A 25,342-nucleotide genomic window follows, 5' to 3' on the forward strand; every position below is an offset into this window, starting at 1 on the left:
TGAAAATGAATGATCAATGCACATTGAAGCAATGTAGGCCTGATGTGTCACCTTTTGCAACTCGTTTTTATTTTGTTTGATGATGTGATCACAGTTAATAAATCTCTTAACTGAGAACTAGATATTGACACATTTTACTACTGCAACAACACTACACGAGCTATAATAATAGCTCAGGGTTTGCAAGTGAAATGAGGTGAAATGAGATATTATGTTTGGTTTCTGCCTTGGTTTGTGTAATCTTGAGGAAATCACAGCAACATGCATGCATTACTTATATTTGATCAAATCAGTTTAGAAAATTAATAAACTTTATTATTGGAGTGTGATGGCATTTCCATTTAACTGATTCCATTCCTTCATATAACTGATAGACTACATATCAACAGATGTTTGTTTTTTTGAAGATCAATGGAAGTAACAAAGTTGGTGGTATATTGTGTTACCTGTCTCTCCATGTCTGCCTTTGCTGGTGTCTGTCTGTCAAAGCAGACAGCAGGATCTCTGCCATCTCCCTCCTTCCTTCTTCTGCTTGGTCTTCCTCCTCCACTGCAGCCAGGAAAAGCATAGTCTGGATAAAAAACAGCAGCAGAAGTGGAAATAGGTGGTTCAAAATAGAACTGAATGGAAATATGTGAAACTTCAGTAGAAATGTGAAAACTTCAGTAGAAAGTGGACAGGTAGAGAAGCACCATTAAAAAGTGCCTTAAATAACAGTGGTTGTTTAAACCCCACTACAGTGATTTACTCTATTAAATTCTACCCTAAATACTAAACAGAAAAGTTCAAAATTGGGTAGAAAGACCTGAAGTGAATCCTGGCGTGCTTGTGCTTCTATCCTTAGTTTAGAAATTGCACAGCTCTGAGCCAAGACTCAATTATACCATCCCTAGGATGACAGCATGCAGTAAGTCTAGTATAAAGTCAGTTTCACATCAGAGGATGGGCAAATTACACCCAATATTAGAGTGTGAGTCAATTAATCACGTCCTGCACAGCACAGTGTAATGTGTGAGTATCCCCCTGTTGAACATGAATTACAGGCTGGCTTAAAGTGTGACGTGGCACATCAGTGCTAATCGGAGACATCCCTGCAAACCTTCGCCTCCAAGTCCTCCGCAGCCTCTAAGCTGGTTGAGAAGGAGTCAAATGAAAAAGGATCTGGCAGCCCAAATTAAATGCAGTGCTGTCAGCCACACTCAAATCCCTCTTTCCCCTCACCGTCTCCCTCTTCTTCTCTACCCTTCACAGACTCTCTCCCTCTCTGAATATCCTTAAATGTCTCCCCCCTCCTTTGCCAAGCCTCTGAGAAGTGATGGATCTGTAACTCTGACTGACTCTGACGCCTTGTTAAGAACAGTCTCTTCCTGTCACATCCACCAGTCAAGCACGTTCATTTCTTCCCATTAACAGTCACTCGCTTCCCCAGTCATCCAACCTTCTTTTCAAAAAACCCACTATGTAAGGGAACCTTCATTTCTTCCCCTCACCCTGTTTTTTAATCCCTTTCTGACAATACACCTGTCTGTCTTAATTCATGTGAAGATACGTTTGATTGTCTCTCTGTGTGTGTGTTTCCAAAGGAGAGCAGTAATATGCTTACTTTCTCTACAGCACACAGGACAGGTGTCAAAACATGTGGTGGTGTGTGACTGATTATACCTGACTCAGAGGAGACACCAAAGATTAAGGTGACCAGGAGGAGGCAGGGCCGGCTGTACTCCCTATGGAAACTGTGCCTTTCAGTTTGGATCAAACCCTGTCCTCCTGGGATGAGTGACAGGCTAAGAAAGTGCCAGAAAGTGTATTCAGACTGTATCACCATCTCAGCTGGTAGACATCACATTGCCATGCTGGCCGTGTAGCACAACGCTGAAGAGAAGTGATTCACAGTTGATCTGAAACTTGCTCTAAGGTGCTTCTAAGCTTGCTTCAACTCTTCCCAAAGCGGACTTTGGATCAAAATGAATAACAAGGAAAGACTGCACATCCATCCATCCTTTTCTGCTTCCAACTGCCAGGGGTTGGAGCTTTCATAGGGCCACAGGCAGGGTACACCCTGGACAAGTCCAGCCTATTGTAGCCACATTATTTTCAAAATGCTAAATTATGTTGCATACACTTTACTCAAGTGAATCTTTGTTTTTTCCACCCAACTCAATAATTCCACTAAACACTACCTAAACAACCTCTGCTTTAGTTGGGGTGTGTATATATTTATGAGTGTGTATCGAAAGCTTCTATTTGTTCTCTACAAATTTTTGTGAGTACAGTGTAGATTTTTGTGAGTAGAGGTGTCCCTCTTATAATTTAAATCTGTGTTAGCAAGCCTCTTCCCCACAAAAATCGGTGAGTGTCTGTTTGCATGGATAACTGTGTGCATGTATGATCTAGTGTTTAGAAGACCCAGTGCTGAGAGAGGCCTTCAGGTTTAGCCCCAGGCTGATCCCCGGGCCATTTAGACACCCTGCTGGTTGTTTACTGGTCAAGCCCAACCTCAGTCAGACTCAGCCAGATCACAGTCCTTTATCTCTGGGTCTGTGTTAGGACTAATCAGCCCCCTCTTTTCTTGTATTTACCCCTCGATGACAGTAGCTGTCCTCAGTCTACACCTTACTCAGCCTGACGCTGACCACAGATGTCCCCCTGACCCAGGCCACATTACAAGGTGAATGAGAGGACAAGACGTTCCTTGGTACTCTTTTCATTGGTCCCCAGACCCCATATTCAACCCTGTCTATTTTACTAAAGTTAGGCATAAACATTTCCGGGCCTGTGCAGAGGTGGGGAAGATAAACAAACATGCAGCCAAGCTGAGGTGATATTTTGGTTAGTGGAGAGCTAGAGTGATGATAGTGTTCCAAGCGAAGGCTGGCTGGAGGGCAGCCTGGGGCAGCTCACTAACACCTCGAGCCAGGACTGTATCTTAACACCAACAAGCATCTGTCTAGTCTATCACAAAAGGGCATGTCATTCATTCAACATAGAATAATACAATGGGAAGATTGTTGCTGCACATAGAGCAATATGATTTAGATCCTTTATAATGCAACAGAGGAGCTGTGAGTGGTCACATAAGAGCTAAGAAGCTGAAAGGCAAGAAGGTTAAAAAAAAGATGCATGCACAACTGAAAGTTTGCACTCCATAAACCAGACCTACTAGCTGACCACCAGAGTGTCTGAGAAACTCTTAACACCCAATGAAAATGCCTTAGCTGACTTTATCCCAGGACTTTCCGGGTACTCCCAAGTACTCTTAAGCTCACTGGCACTCTCTTTTAGGGAACCTTTCATGTCTGCAGGCCACAAATGCTTCAATTCCAAAACGAGCTCCCTTATTAACTTGTTTAAAAGACAGAGGTGAATTCTAGACGAGAACACCACCTAGATGATGACTAGATACCTAAAATAGGAAGGAGGTAAACAAACTCACAAGTAACACTAAACATTCCAGAAATTTGGCTGGTGGCTGGTGTTAATTTGCCACAACAGTGCCTCCCAGCCTAACTGCACCTCTGTCATACTGGCAACCTCCTTGCCACTAGCATGTGTAACAGCCCAGCAAAAAGCCAGCAGACTCCCCAGTGTTTCTATTTGCCAACATCTCACTGTGCCCATATGGAGGCAAGAATGGAGATAACTAGTAATCCTACTGGTTGTGACTGTTAAGCCATCACTGTGGACTTTAAACAAGATCCGGTCTCTATTAAATAGTATTTCTATCATTTCAAAGGCTTTTTTATTGAGTGACTCATATTTGAATACTCCATGTGAAAATTAGGAAAATAATAAAAAAATAAAGGCAGTGCGGTCTGGGTTTGAATCCAACGCCTGGCTGGTGGAGTTTGCATGTTCCTACTGTTGGTATTCCGGGTTCTCTCCGGGTACAAGATAAGGCTAGGTTATTGTCAATTCTAAATTGGCCATAGGTATTAATAACACTAAATTTGATAAGAGGAAGAGTATGGCTTGGTGAAAAAAATTAATATTTTTGTTGGTAATTAACAGAAAGTGGTGGAACTCTTGCAAAGCTAAATGTTTCTGTTCAACAGGACAATGAGTCAGAGGTCTGCTAGTTTGAATTCTGAAAACGACTGACTTACAACTGATAATAGTGCCGGGAGAATATACTTGAGAAACATACTAATATTGTATAAAGGACAAAGATCTACCTTTTCAGACACACACAACAACAAGAAAGTTAAAAGTCAAAATTCATAATATAAATGTTGCTATATGCCAACATTTCTCCTTCTTGCGGCTGTATGTTACGTGTTCTCTTCTGTTCTCTCTCATTTGTCTTCTTTCAGATATTGTCCCCTTCCCTTGTTCATAAAAAGGTGTTTCTTTTTTTTATTGTCAGTTTCTCTTGCAAGCCTCATCACTTTGACGCAAGTTATTTTAAAAAATGCATTAACATCAACGGCTCGCACACACACACAAAACCACACACTTCCTTTTCTCTCAGCTGTTTAATTTTTACTGTTCCCTTCCCACACCAAATCCAGCGTAGCACTCCCGTTGCATGGTTAACACATTAGCAAATATATCAGGTTTTAAGATTTAACCCCTTTCTCCACACCTCCAGACACTCCATGGACTTTTGTGACAGTTTAAGTTCAGCTGCTCTGACACCTGATTTCATAGGCCCTAGCAATGAGAGTATGACAGACCCTTAGCTGCTTTCATCTCCCTCCCTACTCTAATACAAGAAACCAATATCACTTTGACCGCTGGTGGAAAAAGGCATTGAGCACCTTGCTCACAGGAATGTTTCTGGTCTCAGATGTAAACATCTGGGGAGCTGTGATCCTGGCAGGGCTCGCTCCAGTCTGGACAAGGGATCTGTGTATGTTTGCTGCATGCCACCGGCGAGTTACTTTGCACTGGAGGGGACTCTCCACCGGTGGAAAAATTATATTAGCCAAGGAAGAAATAAGCCCAGACCACATTCACTTTCCTGTGACATCACATTCAAAGTCATAAAAACTGTGTGTGTGTGCGTTAGTATGTGTGTGTATGTTTTTTTTTTTCCTTGCTTTGTGCCTACCGTCACACGATTACAGATGGCTCAAAATTGAGGCATACCTGAAATGAAATTTACTCAGTTTCCATTACATAAGATTGGTTGATAGGGTGTGTGTGTGTGTGTGTGTGTGTGTGTGCGCTTGTGTGAGAGTGAGAGAGAAGAATGAAGGGTGTCAACACTGTTGATCGGGGTTGCTAGTGAATAAAATGAGAAATGCTTTATGAAAATGTTCACTCAAGAATAATTTAAGGAAATCTTTATTTTGTATATTTATGTCTTTTTAAATCATCTGAGCAACTGTTAACAGTTTATACAATTGAAACATTCACACTGGTGGATTCAAAGCTTTAAATTTACTCCCAATAAATTATTTTAAATCCTTTTGCAGACCTATAACAATAAAAAGACTGATATATTGCACCTTTTGTTTTCTATACAGTACACATTATGACTACTGCAATTTATTTTCTATGCCAAGATCTCTAAAACATTCAATTGAAACCTTAACAAGATTTATTTTTTTGATAAAACAAGATATTTCCCGCTTTGTGTGTGTGTGTGTTCTCGCAATCTCCGTGGTGACAGAAACCTAGGCCTTTCTGCCAGATTGACCTTTGCAAGGTCGCAGCTACCATCAATTATAGCAGCCAGTAAAATGGGGTTTGCTACACACAGCAGATTATATGGAGTGTAAAACATTAGAAAAATGTGTCTGAAACATCAGAGTAGCATGTCTGAAGTGACAAAGGGTGAGTGGGAATAGAGACAGTCCCGAAAAGGGAAGACCCCTGACAAGTGGTTTTGTTTGAAGGCATTGTAACACAGTCAAGTGGGCAGGGATGCTTTCTATGGGCCCACGGCAGTCCATCTTATGGACAGAATACAAGCAGGATGGAAGGACATATGCTTTGCACAGGGTCAAATGAAGCAGAACTCTCGGGCTTTTGTGGTGATCTCTTTTGGTGGCAAGAAGAAAAGCAAATCTGTTGTCAAGTTGTAGCCCAATGGGCCCACAAATATCACATAAAAATTCACCGGCCTGTTTTTTGGGGTTTTTTTTTGCAAGGCTTTTGTCTTTGACCCATGGTAAGGAGTGTCCGTCCAGTTGGCTTTAATGGCTAAACCACATAGTTCTTAGTCTGAATGAGCTCTCCAGCACACTGTGGCAGGGGCTACACACGCACTAGTGAAAACGGCACAGCGGCCTGGCTAGAACGCATAATCCATCCATCACAAGAAAGCTTTGAGAGGCGCTTTGACTAATTCAGGACAATGAAGACAGAGCTGGACAGAGATATTTGCGATGAGCGTGACACTCAAGCACCTTCTGTTCTGTTGAAACCCCCTTTCTCTCTTTCAGTATATGAAAGCTGAGTCTAGATTCTAGCTAGATAGCAGATTGTGATCGGCACCTCACTCTCCTGCCAGTAAAAAGCTTTTTGCTGACTGGGGCCAAAGCCAGCCTTTCTAAGCCCTGAAGTAACAGCGTTACACACAGCACCATACTTCAAGTCTTCAAAAATGCTAAACCAATAAAAAGGATTTCCATCCATCTAAACATGCTCACATAGAAGAATTTTGTCTGAGAGGGAGGATATGCCTGCAGGGGCTGAAATGTTCTGCTAACAAAGTTTTGATTGAGTAAGAGAAGTCTGAACACTAGTGATTCTTCAGTTTCTGAATCTGCCTGAAACTGAACAGGGCTTCTTATATGTCCAGTCTGACATCGAATTTGAATTACTGGTAGATGTATAGTGAAACAATGACTGTATCTTAAGTAGAACAGATTAAGATCTACAAAATTATAGGCCATAAAATACAATTTAAGTGTTAGGTCTGTATAGTATCAGCCATGAAGGAAAGTTAGTTTTACACATGCCAGTTTTGTTTTTTGTTTTTCAACGTAATGGGTAATCAATAAATTCACTTTTGCATCACTGTCTGTAAATAACCTGTCTGTCTGTATTCTGCTTCATTCTTATACATAAGAGTGGTACTGCACATGCCTTAAACAATTCTATACATACCACATGGCTATACAGTAATCGAAAATGGCAAACACATAGAGCAGCGACATATAAGTAGATTATGGACTTGCATACTCTATAAGATTCTGTCTACTTCAAGCTGGCAGGGAAGTCAAAGACACCGTAGGAGCTTTTACATTCAACAATTTATGTTCAATAAAGCACCTATGCTCTTAAAAACTGCGGACTACACTGATATCATCTAATTAAGTAAAGGGAATTAAAAATGCACCTATCGTGTTCCTAATTATTGCCATGAATCGCAAATCTATTTTACATTGTATTCAGATATCAAAAGGCAGTCAAGTTCAAACTTCTTTTTTTATGACATTTGTGTTTGCTTTTTGGTTGTATTTTTGGTTTAATCTTTCAACAAAGTGGCCCTCGCTGATCAGCGGCCAACCATTATTGCACATGTTGTGTGTTGAACCTTTTGATCAGCATTTGAAAACAGCCCCAGAGGACTTTTTAAAACAATCTGTTCTTTCAAATGCATTGCCATCAACTGGCAGCAGTGAAAAGGGAAAAAAAAAAATACAGACTGGATCTAATATGTGTTTTTTCTGATTATCGCTATGGTCATTTATAGCTAAAGAAGTCCTTTTAAAACTTCTACAATGTTTAAATTGCGCTGTTATTTTTCGTTTTGGAAAATGAATATGCAAAAATTACTTCTAATACGCATTTTAAAAAATACATTCTAAACATGCTTAATTTTCTTTTTTTACATATTTAGTATATCTTCCCTCCCATTGTGTTATGCGTGTATGTGTATGTGTGATTACACCTCACCCAGGGAGGCTGATTAGAGTGGCTAAAGGGTGTTTATGAGACAGTTAGCCGGGAGGAGATGCCACCCTGCCGCTCTCACCCAAATAAAAGAGCCATTTATTACATCCAACATGACCCTCTCATTACACACAAATAGGAATTAATGAGTGCTATATCGGGCACTCCCAGCAGAGCGAGGCAGGGCCCACTAAAGGACTAGCTTTAATTACACTGTCCTACATCTCACCCATTTAACACCACCCATCAGATCACTCTATCTGCAAGGGGAGGGTAGCAGGGTGGAAGATTAGTGTTACCTAAGAGGATGGCCAATGAATGTAAAACAGGATCGATAGTTAAATCACATTAAAAAAAGCTACCTGTTACCACCAGTACACTTTTAGGCTGTTTAATACAAAAACACACATCTCAGGTTTTCTCTACAAGGATATCCTCTTCATACTGAACATGGCAGTTTTGAAAGGTGCACAGTAAAGCACTTCCCAAAATGCTCCCAGGACTTACGTGGCCTTTTCCAGTTTCCAGCATCACCTTTTCATTTGTCTGATTTACTTTAACTCACAGATCCTGATACCAACTTCACTGTTTACCTTTATAACTTTCTTCCTCAGACATCAGGGAAAGTCACAACCACCCTGTCTTATTTCCCCCCCTTGTTCCACTTCCCTAAACCACCTCCATCTTCACTCCCCCCCCCCAAAAATTATACAATTATCATCCACAATCTTTTCCCATCTTTTCTCCTTTTCTTTGCGTTTCTTCAAGCGAATCAGGCAATTTTACAGTGTCTTCCCACCAGAATCATATCATTCTCTCCACCCTCTCCACACATATTGTTTTAAAACAGGACTGTATTTTAAAACCCAGATTGCTGCTCCAAACATGATGGATGCTCCAGTGATTTTGAAGAATTAGCGAGGTACCAAGGTATTAAATACTTGTTATTTTCCTGTAGTAGTTGCACACTTAAACAAAGGAAGTGATCATGGATTAAATTTCCACCACCTCTGATCCTTTGCATTTAAGCTTGCTTTGGAGATGAAAAAAAATACTGTTATCTGAAACTTTTTAAATTTATTGCATGAACAGTGTAGATCAGCTTAATTCCGTAGTTTTTGACGCCGCTTGTGTGTCATAATAACAAATAACAGACTGATGTGTCATAACCTAAAGACGATATGTTCCATTTTTGTTCTTAGTTAGGGTCTTAGGGGATTTTTTTTTGTCATTGTTCACATTGAGGATCCATAGTTGGGGTGGGCCGTTTTCATTTTCATTAATTGGTTTCATTTATTGTTTCACAATGTGTGGGCGATATAAAGCCCCTTGAGACTCTGATTAGAGACTGTACAAATAAATGTGAAATGAATTTGAGCTGACGTGTAGATAAACAATAATAAGGATATCAACCACATGACCTGATGAGGATCTAGATTCAGATTTAAATGATTTTATTAAAAGTGTGTGCACAAAGTTCAGAGTATCAGAACTCTATTTTTGTTCTGTGCGGCTTACAGAGCTCGGCGCCACATTGCAATATGCATACTGCTATTTCTGAGTGCGGCGAAGATTGTACAAGCTGTCTTCATAAATTCAATATTCAAAAAGATTAATATTTTCCTAAAACTACATAAATTGAACAATTTTTTTTCTTTGCTTTTTACAAATCAGAATGTTTTCTTGTGTTTGTGCCAATATATTTTACTAAACCATTTTGACATGATTGCCTGCAAGAGTAAACAATTACACCTGGATCAAAGTGCAATAATTTTATGTCAGGTGCTAGTTAGTAGTGATGTCTATAACAGATTGGGGGTTTCAGTGAGATGCTCTGAAGTCTCTCTTTCATCTTTTAAACTTTCTTTCCCATCAAGGCACTTTTCAACAAATACACAGTCCCTCGCTGCATCTCTCCCTCGCCCTCTCTCTCGCTCTGTTGGTATGACACATGAAGCTGGGCCCTGCAGCCAACCCCAGCGTCCGCACTGAATGCGATTAAGCTGAGCAGTGATTAATCTGGGCTGCCCCATAATTCCTCTTTACCACTTTAATGGATGTTATCTCCCCTCCTCTGAAGGCTTATCTTGCTGATCAGGGCCAAGGATGAAGAGAGGAAGAGGAGGGGGTGGCTATGAGTAGAAGGAGAGAAATCAAACCAAATCCATACAGAGGTAAGTAAATGAATAAGAAAGTAAATAAATAAGTAAATAAATAAATGTGGGGATTGAGGGAGCTGCTAAGCGGATAAGGCAGATCAGTCTCTGTAAAGTGCTCATTTGTTTTCTAAGAAGACGAGACAAGCCGCCTTCAGAGCCCACTGATACAGTAAAAACACTGTCAACACCACAATTCGCAGACAAACAAAATAAATTATCCAAACTGCTGTCAATAAAACTCTCCATCCCCGCATTGTAAAGATGGGGCGTGCACAATACTGTTGCTGACAGTCAACGGTGCAATGACAAAAAAAAAAAAAAGCCATTGTTTCATGTGCAGCTTCCACATTGTCACGTACAAGTCCTTGTAATAAATTCCAATTTTAGTCATCCACATTCCTGAAGCAAGTTTACTCAGGTCAGCTTTATGAAGGAAAAGGCTCTTCCCACCTCAAGAAGACTACAATGAGCTATCTATATCCTATTTTGGGGAAATAATTACGCATATAAATGAGGACTCATAATCAGTTTAAACTGGAATTCATCAAACAGTGAGCTGCATTCAGATTTGGTTCGCTGTCACACACTAATATGTTGTGCAACACTATGAACTTTGACAACAAGATTGCAGCTCCATGCAGACATTTTACCACACCTGTGTGTTTGCCACTTTTATTCTTCTACATAACATTAAAAATATCTGAATATTGCATTACATAATAGCAACTTTGAAATATATTCAGGAATAAAAAATGGAAAACTGTAGCAATAGTCGCCATTTCGGATATCACCACAAAGCTTTTTTAAAACTTTTCTAAATGGACACCGGCGTATTTTTAAGTATGTGTGTATATCAATGTCTGTCCTAGTGTTTTTTGTCCTTCAGTGTCTGTGTTCATGTATATAAATGCGAGGGTATGAGCCTAGCAAAAGACTGACAAGGTTAAACCTGTTCAAAGCTCTTTTTTTCCCCGCTTCGGCTTACAGCGATGCTGCAGCGAGATTCTGTCGTAGACAAACCTCTGTGGGATTCCATTCAATACTACTGTACATCTTTAGGTACAAAGCTGCGGGCTGCATTGGCTCCAGGTAACATAAACGCTCCCTTCAAGCCACCGCGTATCTGCCCATGAAAATTCTCTAAAGGGGTTTAAGCATTTACGCAGAAACACTATCAGGCACTGCCGAAAATTCAGCTTACCCTGTTGAATAGGGACTTCAAAGAGAATTGCAAAATACCTTTCCACCGCTACATTTCTCCCCACTCTTTTTCCTCACTCTCTCCATGTGTGTCTTCCTGCTTCTTTTCATTTTATATTTCCAAACACAAGCTGCTGCATGATGTAAAATGTATTATCAGCCATATATTTCCTCTTTAAATGAATAATAACAATAATCTCTGAGTAATTTCTTTTTTATACAGCTCCATTTTAAATAGGGCAAAGCAAGCAAGCTTATATACAGCTGCAGGTAAACAACGCCAAGCAATTATGAACGTGTGGATTAGGCCTCTACTCTATGTTGTGCGATAAGGAGAAACAGCTGCTACTATCCAGGTAACAGCACATATTGACTGTCAATGAAGGATAAACTACTGTGCAGCTGCACATTTACTTCCTTCGCACACACTGCGGCCACACTGCACCCCCCCACACACACACAGACACGCGGACAGAAACGTACAAATAAATCTGAAGCCATACACGCAGACACACATTTCGCACACGCTCTATCTGTGCATAAGAACCGCACAGAATTGAATATAATAAAAGTATAAGCCTATTTACGTAGTGTGGAGCTTTAAATGCAAAACAATATGATGCATAAACCCAGTGTGATTTAATGTAAGAGATAATAAATGGCTTCATAATGAGCAATAAAAATGGTCTTTAAGCAGTTTACTGCTTAGTTCACACTTATAATTAATCTGGGTTCCATGTGTGCATATAAAGTGGATATAAAACTCTGCCTAACTGTGCAAGTTAAGCGGCAAGCAAAAGAGAAAAATTACTGCTGGTAAACATCTGCAACGTGATTCAGCTTTAGCCCCTAGCTTTTTAAAATATACTGCCTTTTTCTCTCACCTGGACCAACACGGCAAGCTCTCCAAATAATGCATTACAAAAAATTGCTCCCTAAAATTATTTACGGCGTAACGCACAACAGAAACCATAACATTTATAATGTTTTACAAAGCCATCAAATAAGTGGAGAGGGGATTAATTGCCCCGGGCCGACCTTAAAATAATTATTTTGAGCGGTGCAACTCTAAACTCCAATGAAATTGATACACTTTGATAATTAGATTCTTGGCACTGACCCGCTGAAGTCAATAAAGGTTATTAAGGCCAATTGCTGTCTAAACGCATTACGGGCAGAGTAAACTGTCCGTCGGAGGCCCCTGCTACTTCAGCGCCAATATGATAATCCATTCTCCGTCCTGGGGGTTTCTTCCCTAGCGCCTGTGTCTCCACTCTGCCATACAAAACCAGATTGGATTCGCTTAACCTTTCCAGGACTTTGATCAAATGAGCTCACACAGCAATAACATTTACATTGACCCCTCCACTCTTGCTCCCCCCACACGCACACACACTACCAGCAGTTTTTTTTTTGCTACCTCCCCCTCTCCCGCATCCCTCATTCTCCAACCCCTCCTCAGCACGTTTGCTCAATAACCTAATCAGCTACTGATGGCGACCAGGCCAGGTTCTGTATGATTGCAGTGCAGCCCTCCTCGGCTGCCCAGATTGTTTCCAAAGACTGCTATTACAGTGAGGGGAGAAAAAGAAATGGTCGCCAAGCGCATCTCGGCTCATAAGCATACACATGCATGCAAAAGCCAGCCTCCATTATAAATCAAAGAAAGCAAATTTTGTGACACAGGGAGGAAAAAAAAGAGAGTATATATATAAATATATATATGCACGTACTGTATGTGTGTGACCAAACCATTGAAAAACAGGGACTGACAGGCTGGGTGAACGGTGCAGAGGAAGACATGGCCCCGATACCACTTCCTGTTTTGTACATCTTGAAGTATACAAATGTATTCAACTGAATGGATCCCGTTTATTATGAAAGCAGATTAATTTCCTTGATACGTGTTGAAAAGATTTCCATCTACAAGGCTCGTTCTTCTGTCAAATGAGGGAGAAAGTGTGAGAAAGAGAGAAATACAGCAAGGTAGCGGGAGCGAGAGAGAACAAGAGAAAGAAAGAAAGGGAGAGAGAGAGAGAGAGAAGACGGAGTGCATTGAAATCTCTTTGCATCCGGTGGCTTTTGAAGTTGTGAGATGAGCAGCCACAGAAGTCAGGAAAGTGACAAATTAGGGAAAAAGCTGTACTGTGCAAGCAGAGCTGCTAAATCAATTAAAGTCATGCCGAGTGCATACATTAACATCAATGGCTCACACATACACGCAAACACACACACACGCGCACACAGGACAGAGAAAAAAGATATGCTCGTGGGCTCGCTGTCGCTTCTCCCCCACAGTGAAAAGAGAAAAGATAAAAAATACCACACCGGTATTTAAAATATTCTGCATAAAGCCAAGACTCTCTGTCTATTGTCACTCAGATGGAAGCTATTCATTGTTGCTAGTTTAAGGAAATGTCACTATTGTATGATAGCCATGATAGCAGAGTCCTGGGGGAACACAAGGCTGCGAGCCAGGTCTAAACGGACTTCGGCACCCTGGATCACAGGGGAATGTAAAACCTTTAAGTTAATGCCCTTCTTCCATGCTGCCGAAACAACCTTTTACCTTACGTACAGCCACACCTTCCAACATACACGCATAATATAGTTTTGCCGTTCATTCACATAGCCATGCTAGAAGAGGCGGATTCTTTGTTTCTATCAAGGAACCACGTGAATTCATGAGGCACCAAAAAGAGTGGACTTGTTTTGTTTCGGGTCTTTCTTTATTTATTTATTTATGTATTTTATCAGAATGTCATTCAAATGGAAGGATGAGCATTTGCATGACAACAGGCTGAGGAGCAGAGAGGGAGCCCCAGGGAGAGACAGTATCCATAAACAGGAGCTAGTCACCCCATATTGCAATATTCTTCATACAGACTAACAAACACATACATAGCCCAGCGCATCCCACGACAGTGTGTGCTAAATATGACAATAAAGAGGGGAAGGCTGGCTGTTTGTATTGCTGTTTTAGCAGGATAAAACAATGCGCTGCTTTATTGCTCAGCACAGTGTATAAAACAATACAGTGTCATTTTATAAACCCTATTTAAAGAGACATATATTTGCTATTCTAAAACACCCATGGTAATATCAAATTTGACAAAAATAATCCTGTATTAATATATACTCTGCAGGCAAGAGAAAAATCTAAGTAAATACATGGTAAACAGCGTCTGCACACAGTAGGTCACTTGTATTTCACTAAATTATGCTATGCTGTCAATTGCCAGCTTCAAAGTGTAAAATATATGCAATAAAGAAATGTGAGGGGAACCCACATAATTTAAATAACTCAAAGTAATTTAGAGAAATGTGTTTTAATCTAACGGCAGAAAAGCCACAGCTTTCAAAACCACCGAAAGGAAAATCTATAAGTCACATCTATAAAGTGCTTTTCATCAGCATATCAGAGGTCGATGCATGTATGTAAATATTGCTGGCAAGAGCAATAATGTTGTCTTTCATCACAATAGTGAATCATTACCTTTATGCATTCACTAGTGTATTATTTTTTGCACGGGTTCAATATGCATTCCTGCAGAAGACATACTTGCTTTTGTGTGATGTGACACTGTGATTAATTCAATTTGGCGCCAAAGTATTTAATCTGTAAAATTAATGTTCTAATGAACTTGTGTTAATGTAATTTGTGATATTTAAAATACCCATGCTTTTATTGTTACACATGTATTATTACCTTATTTTAATTATTGCATTTTGTTGATTTAGCTTTTTCTATTTTTCTAAAAACAACTGGTTTACTTTTTTCCCCGCATTGCATAAAAACTGACATTAAGTTCCAAAGACATGGCGGAGATCCATATTTCGTCACACATATTTTTTTCTAAAATGCATAGTGGACATGGTTCACTTGCCCATTAAAGAGACATGGAGACAGAGGAACAGAGAGGGGAAAAAGACCTCACATTTCACTGATGCCCTTTTCTAAACACAGGTCCAAATCACACACTTCATCTGGGCACGGAGGTAAAGCTCTAGATGAGTTTAGCCCCTGTCTACTAACGCCCCCACCCACCCTCTGCCAGGCTGTTCAACTGTGTGAGAGAGAGGAGGAAAAAGAGACTATGACTAGAGCTGAGCAGCAGCGGCACTGTTCTCCTCCAGCTCCAGTCTTTATCCCCGCCTGAGCATTAGATGTGATTACTGCTCAGCGCTCGACACTGACAGAGACAGAGAGCTCCCAGAGACAGCAGGAGTGGGTGAGAGACATAAAGAGACAGAGAGCGAGGGAGAGCACAGAGGAAAAGAGGAGCACAGCTCTCTCGTTCCCTGCGATGCTGCTACAGTGATACAAGAGTGCCCCCTGCTGCTTCTGGTGTCTGGGTGTTAAACACACACACACATATACATACATGTGCACGCACTCTTTGAAATCCAGCTATGAGAGTGGGACTGCATAGAACTTGTGGGGGTATACCAAAAGCGAGACCAAGCATATGACTGTGTGGCTTTCCGCGCTGTGTGTCTACAGTGTGAGTATGTCTGCGGCACACAGAGAATTTACAGAACAGAGCTGTGACTAAGGTGACTTAATTATGAGTCTGACATTACTAAGTGATTCCTTTACAGTGGTGTCTAACTAATAGCTACGCACCCACGTTCCGCTCCCATAAAAATTCTGTGAGGCTACGATTAAACACTTGACACATCCTTAATAGTGTGGCATGGTAAGAAGATAGACAATATACCATGTAATTTTAAACACACCCTCTCTGGTGAGGGGTATTATTGGACAGCAGATCACTTGTGTAGTTTGTGTAAGAAGCACAAGTAGAGGCGTGTTGAGCATTTAGTTGAAAGACGTATTTTTGTGTGACAGCCTTACTACACTAGCAAAGAAACTCCTCACATTTTGGATAAATGCTCTCATTTTTATTTGTATTCCTATATTTTGAGGGTATTACCTATAAAGCAATAGTAGTAGTGTTTTAATATACATTATAACATATTTTTAATATAAGGAAAATACTTAAACTAAACCTACTAACTGTTTTCATCTATGTCCCAGAAAAGAAATATCATGAGTGTAAAACCTAGAAAGCTAAACTCGCACAAAAAGATTTTATGGTAAACAGCCTACAAACTTAAATTTAGACAGATTTTATTTAACCATCAAAGTCTTAGTAAGTAATCTGTGTGACAATGAGTTGGTGCCAAATGCAGTAAAAGTCAGGAAACCAGAGAGCAAAGCTGTCATGTGACTAGCAGTGTGTCCGAGCAGTCTCACCATGGTCTCCATGAGCTTCCAGTCCTTCTCCAGCTGCTCCATCGGTCTGGTCCACCAGCTGCAGAACCGAGCATAACGCTGGCCCTGAAACCAGTACTGCCGCAGCCACTCAAACTCCACCTTCACACACAAATACACGTAAAACAAAAACGTTGTTCAGAGAGACAACTTTCATCGGATATTTACATAGATTATATATGCATTCCTTTCCCTGTTCTTTTCACTAAGTACATCTCTAAGTAGAACACTGACTTTTCTGTTTAGATACATTTACTTGTCAGAGTGTGAAATCATATGAATGCTTTTACAAATACAAAAAAAAATTCTTAGTCCCTTGTAAGAAATTAAATTGGACATGATTTTGTACTGGAAGAAAACGACACATTCCCTTGAAATCATACTTGCTAATTCCATCTTTGAATTGTTGCACATTCTGTTTGTGACAAAATAGTTTCAAAGCACGTTCACTCATTTTTGACACGTAAATAAAAAAACATCCTACCACAAATAGTACAAACATTGGTCATGTCTTTAAGTACAATCACACCCTCAAAACAATTTAGACACAAACAAGCCTACTGTATGTCTGCTCACACACACACACCCACGCACACACCTTCCATTGAGCACACCTGAAAACTCCGCCCTCTCCTTCCTTTCCTCATTCTCTTCCCTCCATCCCCTCCTCTCCTGCTCTGTCTGGAGATGACAGTCTTTACTGCCAAGCCGCTCCCCTCTCCTCCGCTGGGAGTGTTTTTGTTTCCTGCTCTTTTGAAGTGCTGATTTAATCCTCGCACGGATGCTTCACGTAGCCAGGTGTAGCCTTTCTATTTCCAAGTGTGTCTTTCCGTGTTTGTGTGTTCGTACCTGAACTGTATGCGCATCAGTGCATTTGTGCCCTTGCAAGTATCTGTCTGCATAAATGCGTGAGCGTCTTTGTTAATGCGTATACAATCGCCAACGTAAATGTGAATGTCAAAGATTGCCCCAACTGCCACCAACGTAAATGTGAGACGCTGAGCTTCCCTCCCCCAAAACATTCTACAAAGCATCATCCACTGAAAACAATGCATGCTCCATTTCATGTTGACGTAGACAACTGTACAACACAAAACGCAGTTTCATACAATGGAAACGCATATAAAATAGCACGACGAGAGCCATTGTTCCTTTTCTGAAAAGTAGTTTGTTTATTGTTCTTCTAACAGAGCATTAGGCAAGAAGAGCTCTTTTACAGCTATGAACAGTCATCGAAATAAATTTAAAGCACATTTATTCCAGCTGAGCGCTCCCATGAAATAAAACTATAATTTGGGTGATCCAAAATTGTCATCCAACTTTGACAAATTACGTTCATATATATAACTACGCACTGCACTGACTAAAAAGTCACGGAGACCCGTCTTTAGTTTGAGTTTTATTTTGAGCGACATCCACTGTAACTTTCTTTCTAGCACAAAAGTTTGAACAGGCCTGCAACTGAACAAAAGACTGTCAGAAAATATGGCATAAAGTTTTGTCTCAAAGTATATTCGCAATTAGAATCAAGAAGTATGAATTATACTTGTACTGCATTGTTAAACCTGCAAGTGTATCACAGGCAAAAGCAAGTATAGATTCAGCAAGAACTTCCCTGTCCTGTCTTCAGACCTCACAGTGTTGGAATCAATATAACTTCCACAATCCAACATTTATAGTAACTTTATATAAGTATTTACCAGCTGTCGTGAAAAAGGAGCGTTGATTATCTTCAATCTTTAGTTCTAATTTTTCACATCTTTGAGTGCAACAATTCAACAAACACTTTAAATTACGAAGCTTCGTAAGAGTCATGTGACCAAGAGAAAACTAACTTTATTAGCAGTAGCAGCATTAACATGGATTATATGTGTCTAAAGGATGTTACAACAACAACAAAAAAACTAATAGTTTTGAACTCAAATTAAGTTCCCAATATCCTGAACTCTTCTAATAAGGGCCACTGGAAAGTTTGAACACTGAACTTAAAACATCCTGCAATTGGTGACATTTTTTAGTGGTTACTGCTCTGCAAAATGAGGCAAGACATCTTCCATACAGTTGCCCAAAAACAAAGGGCAAAAATAATTTACACAAACAACTTGAGAGGATTCTGTCCTGGAAAAAGGCTCTGATCACAGTGGGGATGACATGCAAGGACTGGGGCATGTCAGGGAGAATACACAGCCAGTGGCACTGCTCAGCAGCCTCTCAGTCACTCCATACAACCCACCCTTCAAAGAAATGTCATCCTTTATGGTCCCTTCAACACAATCCAAATCCACTCCCCTTCGATCACTACAGCTCAAACACACAACAAAGCCACACGAGCCGATATCGGACGTCCTTTTCACACAGTCTGTCCATCCTTCTATCCCTCTGATTGTCTGCCTGTCCTTTAGTGAGAAGAAACCAACCTGTGTCTCCACTTTGAGCTGACATGGCAGCCAGTCCCCTGCTGTGCAGGCCAGTGGAAGCCACAAAGCACACCATCTAAAGCTACTGAGGAGTGCTGGCTATGTGGCATTTGGAGGCTAGCTACCCAGCTGAGAGTTACCAAGTAGGGAACTATGACTAAATGCCACCTATTCAGGTAGACAGATCGAAAGTGTGTGCGAAAGAGAGAGTGGTTGTTAGGCCTAGTTTTTCTATGAGATGGCGTGGGGGAGTGAGAGGGGAGTTAGTGACTCCCCTGAGGCAGTCGCTGTCATCTGTCCAGGTGATGGACACACCAACTACACATTAGCTGCACATTAGTTGACCGGCCCCCCACCATGGCAACTCTGGAGTTAAAGCCAAGTAGCCCCTTTTTTCCCCCCGATTTAATGAGGTACATTTTTTTTCCACACCTTCACGGTAGTCCCTGAGCGGGTCCAATCAATTTCTGGGCTGGGCCCTGAGGTGAGAACTGATGAGAGTGTGATCGATCCCACTCTGCCGTCCTCTGTTTACCTTTCCTGATCTCCCCACATATAAGCCTGGTTACCGGTGAGCAACTAGGAACGCAATTTACACTCATCACACATTTGCCAGAGTAGTCGCACAGTCTAGGTTATAACGCACAGATTGCCATATATGTTTTACTTTCACCCTACAGGTAGAAAAAAAAAAAAAAACGTAGGAATGGTCAGGTTTTCTAAAATGACTACTCATAAATTATAGAGGCTTTTTCTCATAACATTCTATCTTCAAAATAGTGTTTGTCACTTCTTTCCTCTCAGACTAAAGATAAAAGAAATAGTCATCTTCGAATCCTAAAATCTGTTCATGTTAATCGTCTGGTCGCAGCATTTTTGTACAACTTGAAGGCCTGAAAGAGACGATTTGTCCAAGCTAGTAAATCGTAATACAATTGATCATAGAAATTCAGTTTGAAACCTTTGTAAATTTTCAGTTAAGTACAGGGCTTAAATTAAGAGACAATTCTTTTAATTGACATTTTACACACTGTCCCAAATTTTTTGAAAGCAGGGTTTTAAACGAATAAATGATATACTTTTCATAAAATGTTGCCTTTTATGGATAGATTTATTTTATTAATGTAGTATTTTTTTTTAATAAAACCAAAGCACAGAGAAATTAAATAACCCATTAAATCAACCAATACGATGAATAATTTGAAACAATGTTAACAAGCAGTAAAGGTAATGCAACTAAAAATAACAGCAGAGATAAAAAGTACAAACCACAATAAACTGATCTGTTACAAAAAGAAGGATTTGAGTACTTATTAATAAGATTGCTTTGACATTCTCATTGTAAGCCCTTTTAAGAAAGGTGTTTCAAAGCAAAGCCAACACTGAAGCAGCCTGTGGAGACATTTTGGCCATGAAAACAGAACATCAGAAGGTCACACACAACTACTTCCGTACAGTTCACTTTCTGCCAAAGCTTGTGGGAACCCCACCCCCCATCAATATTTACTGTGGGGGGACTAGCATCATTAGAGGGGGTCCCTCAGGGCACTCTGTCACACACCCACCTGGGAAGTGACACAGTGGCTTTAAATGAGACAAGACATTTGCGTCTGGGATTAGCATTTCAAAGCCAAACCTGCACATGGGGAAGGTGCGGTGATGCTGTGTTAGCCTACCTCCGCCACCTAAAACAGGAGGTGAGATTAAAAGGAGACAGTGAGAGGGACCAAACACACAGGTGGGAAATTTTTCTTTATTTCCATCTCTGTCTCCATTCAATTTTTACTTCAATTAGCTATCCCGACTGACCCCCCAAATGCTGACAGCGATGGCAGATGCTCTACTTCATCTTCGTCAAACCGGGCCCACACCCTGTGACAAATGTCAACCTCCACCTCCTTGCACCACATTGCACAATATCCCTGGAATGTCAGCCAGTGCTAGCTTGCTGTTTAGCACTTTTTAAGGAAAGGCCCATAAGGCACAGCTCAGGTCAGGCTGCCTGCGTGTCTCAGGCTTGTTCACTCCTCAGTCGCCCATGTCAAACACGACCTGCGCAATATGCACCCACCAAGAGCCAAACTGGGCCGCGATCATAAATAACTCCACCAACAATACATCATTTAAGTGGGTGTTCTGCTCTCGTGGGCAACTCCAAACAAATGGCCACATCGATCATTGAGAATGCCAGGTAGGGTAGGCTTGAGCCCCCGAGAGTACCCCTCCTTACTTAAATACTCACACACACACCTGCTCTTTTATAAATAATGCGCTGTTTTCCCGAATAAACCAGTGTTTAGTAATCCTGTGCCACAAGCAAGAAACTAGCAGTTGCTAACTCAACTAGCACAGCAGTTCTCCCAAACCAGACAGCGCTATTGTTTGGCTCTGCTGAATAATTAATATTGTCTACAACCTTTAAACAACCTTACGTCAGACTCATCTGTCATGGTATCCTGCTAAGGGGTCTAGGTGCTAGTGTCAGCTTGGATGTGAACTTTGGGCCAAAGGGTGTAAAGAGGGAGAGGTGAAGTGATATATTAACTGCTGGCCTGCAGCAAGTGAACACAGTATGCTGGTGGCTCTGCAGACAGCCACTCGTGTTCCTCTTTTTTGACCTCCCTCTATCCCTCCATATCCCAAGCCAGCATCACTCATTGTTCTGTATAAAAAGGGGTTAAGGAGTGGAGAGGGGCCTGACTCCACCTTTTAGAAAAACATATGGAGAAGCTATTGCTGTACGATCCATCACAGGCCAGGACAAATGAAAACAACCTGGATTTTATATTGCAACCATTTCCCTGAGCAGAGACAACAAGGTACGTAGAAGGTGGTAAGCTGGCAAGCGTCCATCCTGCCATGTACAGATGTTTAACCTGCTATCAGATTACTTCCAGTATGGTACACAAGTCTCATAATGCAGATAAAATAGAATCGACCAGAATCCACCAGGATTAAAATGTTTAAAAAAGGTTTAAAGCACACGATTTTCCTCTTTGTCATATTTGCTTTTCATCAGTTTTTGTTGGAATGTGTTTTGTCGTTTTTGTTGTCATCATTTGGCTCATTGGGAGACTGACATGGAAAGATATAACGCACTGATAACGTAAAGTTACGTAGGGTGATTGTCCCATCAAAGAACACAAGGTCAACCAAAGGGCTTCATTAAATGTATGTTCACCAGACTCTGTCCACAGGTGCACAAGTCTATACAATGCAAAAGCAAAATAAATAAATAAACAAACTGTTATTAATCATGGATAATGGTTTCATTGTATTTCCACAATACTTTCTGTGATACTGTCTTGAAAAATCTTGTCATATTTGCAGATGGTTCTTAATTGTTTTTTTTTTGTGACCAGATGGAACAATTCAGATTGTGCTAGGAGGGCCATGAACTCTTAAAAAAAGTAAAGGAATAGTCTTTAAAACCTAAGACTGGAATCCTATTGTCTAAACTCTTGGCACATATTCACATAAAGTAGTCTCAGAAGGTCCTAAAAGTGAAGTCAGATTTATAAAACTGATTCAGATGTGGTGCATACAGCTCATCTACACTAGCTTAACAATGCTATTAAAACTACATGTAAAAAACGCAAATAAAATCGAAGAATGGTCCAATGTGCATAACACACATATCACAGACACACGTGTGCATACATATGCACATTCATGTGAACACACACCACCGTCTCCCCACCTCATTGTGAATCTCCTCACAGTCCTGTAGCGTTGCAGGCAGCAGAGCCACAAGCCTATGGGATCCTGTGTCGGGGTCAGTGTGCAAGTTGGACAGGGCCTCCTGGCAACGTGACTGGATGTAGGTCAGGGTTCCACTGGAACACTGATCGGAACAACACAGACTGTGTTACAAACAGAGCGCAACTGCAGTGCTTGTGAGAAATTCAATACATTTAACCTAGGTGCATGCCTAGAAAATATGCATATACTGGTCAAACTACCCAACTAATAAGCTGTCTACTTGCTAATATTAAAACCACAGACAGAACAGGTAAACTATTTGTTAAAGTGCAACGTTCTGTTGGGAAAATTCATAAGGACACTGCTTCTAAATGAAGCACCTACAGAGAGTTGCAGAACAAGTACACATCTCAATGCCAAGGGCATTTTCTAATGGCATGCAGCCTCCCCCAGCTTGACAATTTGCCCTAGCTGGATTGCTCAACAGCTTGAGAAACATCAGTAAGAACCCAAGGCATTGGTGTGACCTAAAAACTGATCACATCCTAATACAAGTAAGTCCATGGGCTTCGCTGGAACATGCACATTCCATGACCCCAACCTATAAAACCCAAAGGATATCCTATGGGCATCCTGGGACAAGAAAAACCTGTTTCCTAGATGTTGGTTCTCTAATGGGCAATAGGTGCTTTGACAGCACGAGTAGGACCTACACAATGTCAGGCAGGTGGTTTAACATGCTAAGATACTAGCCTAACTTCTCTGTGGAATCAGAGGAAATTAACATTATTTTATGTATGTTCCCCACCTCATCCTGCATGACTGCATCACTATTTGCAGAAGAATTTCTGTTTAAAAACTATGAGGCTTTGGCTGGACTGTAAGTAGTTCTTGTGAATTTCTCTTTAATGTTAATTTCTGCACATGTAGACAGATTTGAAACAGACAGTAAGAGATTTGTTATTTTTGCCACAGTTTTAATCACAGTTAATCGCCTTGCTATCACAAACAGATTGCATGTAACGTGAACCCATTCACTCGCAAAGTGATGACAGACTGATAGCAGACGGAGTATTGCCAATTTATCAGTCATGACACACAAAAGTTGCCTGGAAGATGGTAACTTATTGCAAGCGATCACAGACCTGGTGCCTGTCTTTGAAGCAACCATTTAAATGGCAAAAAAAGTGCAAGTTCACTGAATGCTGTAACTATAATTCCTATCACGCCACATTCACCGTTTTCACTACTGTGGCTGTAATAGAAGGTTGCTGGCTGTTTCAAAGACGGTGTTGCACCGAAGACCATTTGCTTTCAAAGTAAATTTGATCTACTTGAAATGGTTTAATTGCAGTAAACAATCTGTGTTTTCTGTTTTGCCTTCTACTTTTCTAGGTTTCCACACCAATCAGGACTGTAGCAAACAACAACGAATTGCATAAAGGTTTTTGGTGCAGCATCGCATCTTTGAGACCAATTTCAACTAGTAGCTACTAGCAACCACTCATTAACCAGCCAGGGAATGCACATTTTTCCTTAGCAGTCTGATGATTTTTTTTAAAAACATTTTGTAGTATGTTTGGATATATTGCAGTGGCTTTACTTACATCGTCATACCCTGCAGAGAAAGACCATTTGTTTTTCTGTTTTATTTCTCAGTAAAAGGGTCGTAAGAGGACAACAAAGTTCTTCAGCATACAATGTTGAATATTATTTACTTATTAACTTTTTATAGAGTCTTTCAATAAAACAGCATAGCAGCATTCCTTATTAAGTCCACAGGAGGCTGTCGGTAGACCATACAGCATTTTACGAAGCGATTCAGAACAGAGTTTAATCTGTTCTCTGACTTCTCACCTCAGCCACTCTGTGTGTGGAGCTGAAGCGTGCAGTTTCTCCAGCTAGGACACAGTGCTGGTGGGTACTGTTCAGGTCATCTGGTAAATACAGTTAAGAGAAAACTATCAAAACACAACGACATTACCAATGAGCGTTATCAAAAGAGCAGCGAAGAGTAAACAAGAGCTCACACCGGAACTGAATGTTCATCCCATACTGATGTTGTGTTTTTTAATAATTAAAATAAAGAATAGAAAGGAGCATAAAAGGAAAAGATTATGACAGAAAACACAGGAAAGAAGGAGAGTGAAGAAACATGACAACTACATCATCTTATACTCTCAGACAGATTGCGCTTGGTCCAGTACCGACGAATCAAATAGAGTGAGCAGCATTGTAGTATAATTTTAATTACCAAACAAAACCAGATCGAGCTCAATCTGTCAAGATGGAAGAGCCATACCAACAAACATTTGTCCAATATCACACAAGCTTTACAAAGAGGCCTTACTGCTGTTTCTTGTGTATCCCTCCATGTGTTTCTTTGTGTGTATAGATGTTTCTCAGCTCTGCCATTATTTGCCTCATAACAATAATTAATTTAGCCATGACAGAGCTGTCATTCACAGCACATGTGCATATTTACACCCGCCTTGAGCAAGAGTACACCGGCTAATGCCTGTGATTTGAAAGTCAAACAGCCAAATGCTTTGGGAGGAAGATATTATTGTTTGGTGGGAGAAAAAAAAAGATGGTGACAAACAAAACAACTTGCCGGTGTTTTCTTCACCCTGATGAGATTGTGAAGGATTAGGTCTCTGGGCAGAATTACTCTGCGTCTTTAAAACTGTTTATATCCAATAACAAATTATCTCCATCAATCTGCTCTTTTCTTGGCGCGT

The 25,342-nt window shown here is 40.6% G+C and overlaps 1 protein-coding gene across 1 annotated transcript in view; it reads right to left on the bottom strand.

Moving 5' to 3' along the window:
* fto (FTO alpha-ketoglutarate dependent dioxygenase) overlaps positions 1-25,342 on the bottom strand; it is a 114,589-nt gene that overhangs the window by 60,657 nt on the left and 28,590 nt on the right. The window contains exons 5-8 of the mRNA XM_085162167.1: positions 24,459-24,538; positions 22,600-22,743; positions 16,465-16,584; positions 447-571 (exon numbers count right to left, since the gene is read on the bottom strand). Coding sequence (XP_085018293.1) covers positions 447-571; positions 16,465-16,584; positions 22,600-22,743; positions 24,459-24,538 — 469 coding nt within the window. The remainder of the gene's footprint in view (positions 1-446; positions 572-16,464; positions 16,585-22,599; positions 22,744-24,458; positions 24,539-25,342) is intronic.

This window comes from Neolamprologus multifasciatus, chromosome 1, assembly GCF_963576455.1.
Source record: "Neolamprologus multifasciatus chromosome 1, fNeoMul1.2, whole genome shotgun sequence".
Lineage (NCBI taxonomy): Eukaryota > Metazoa > Chordata > Actinopteri > Cichliformes > Cichlidae > Neolamprologus > Neolamprologus multifasciatus.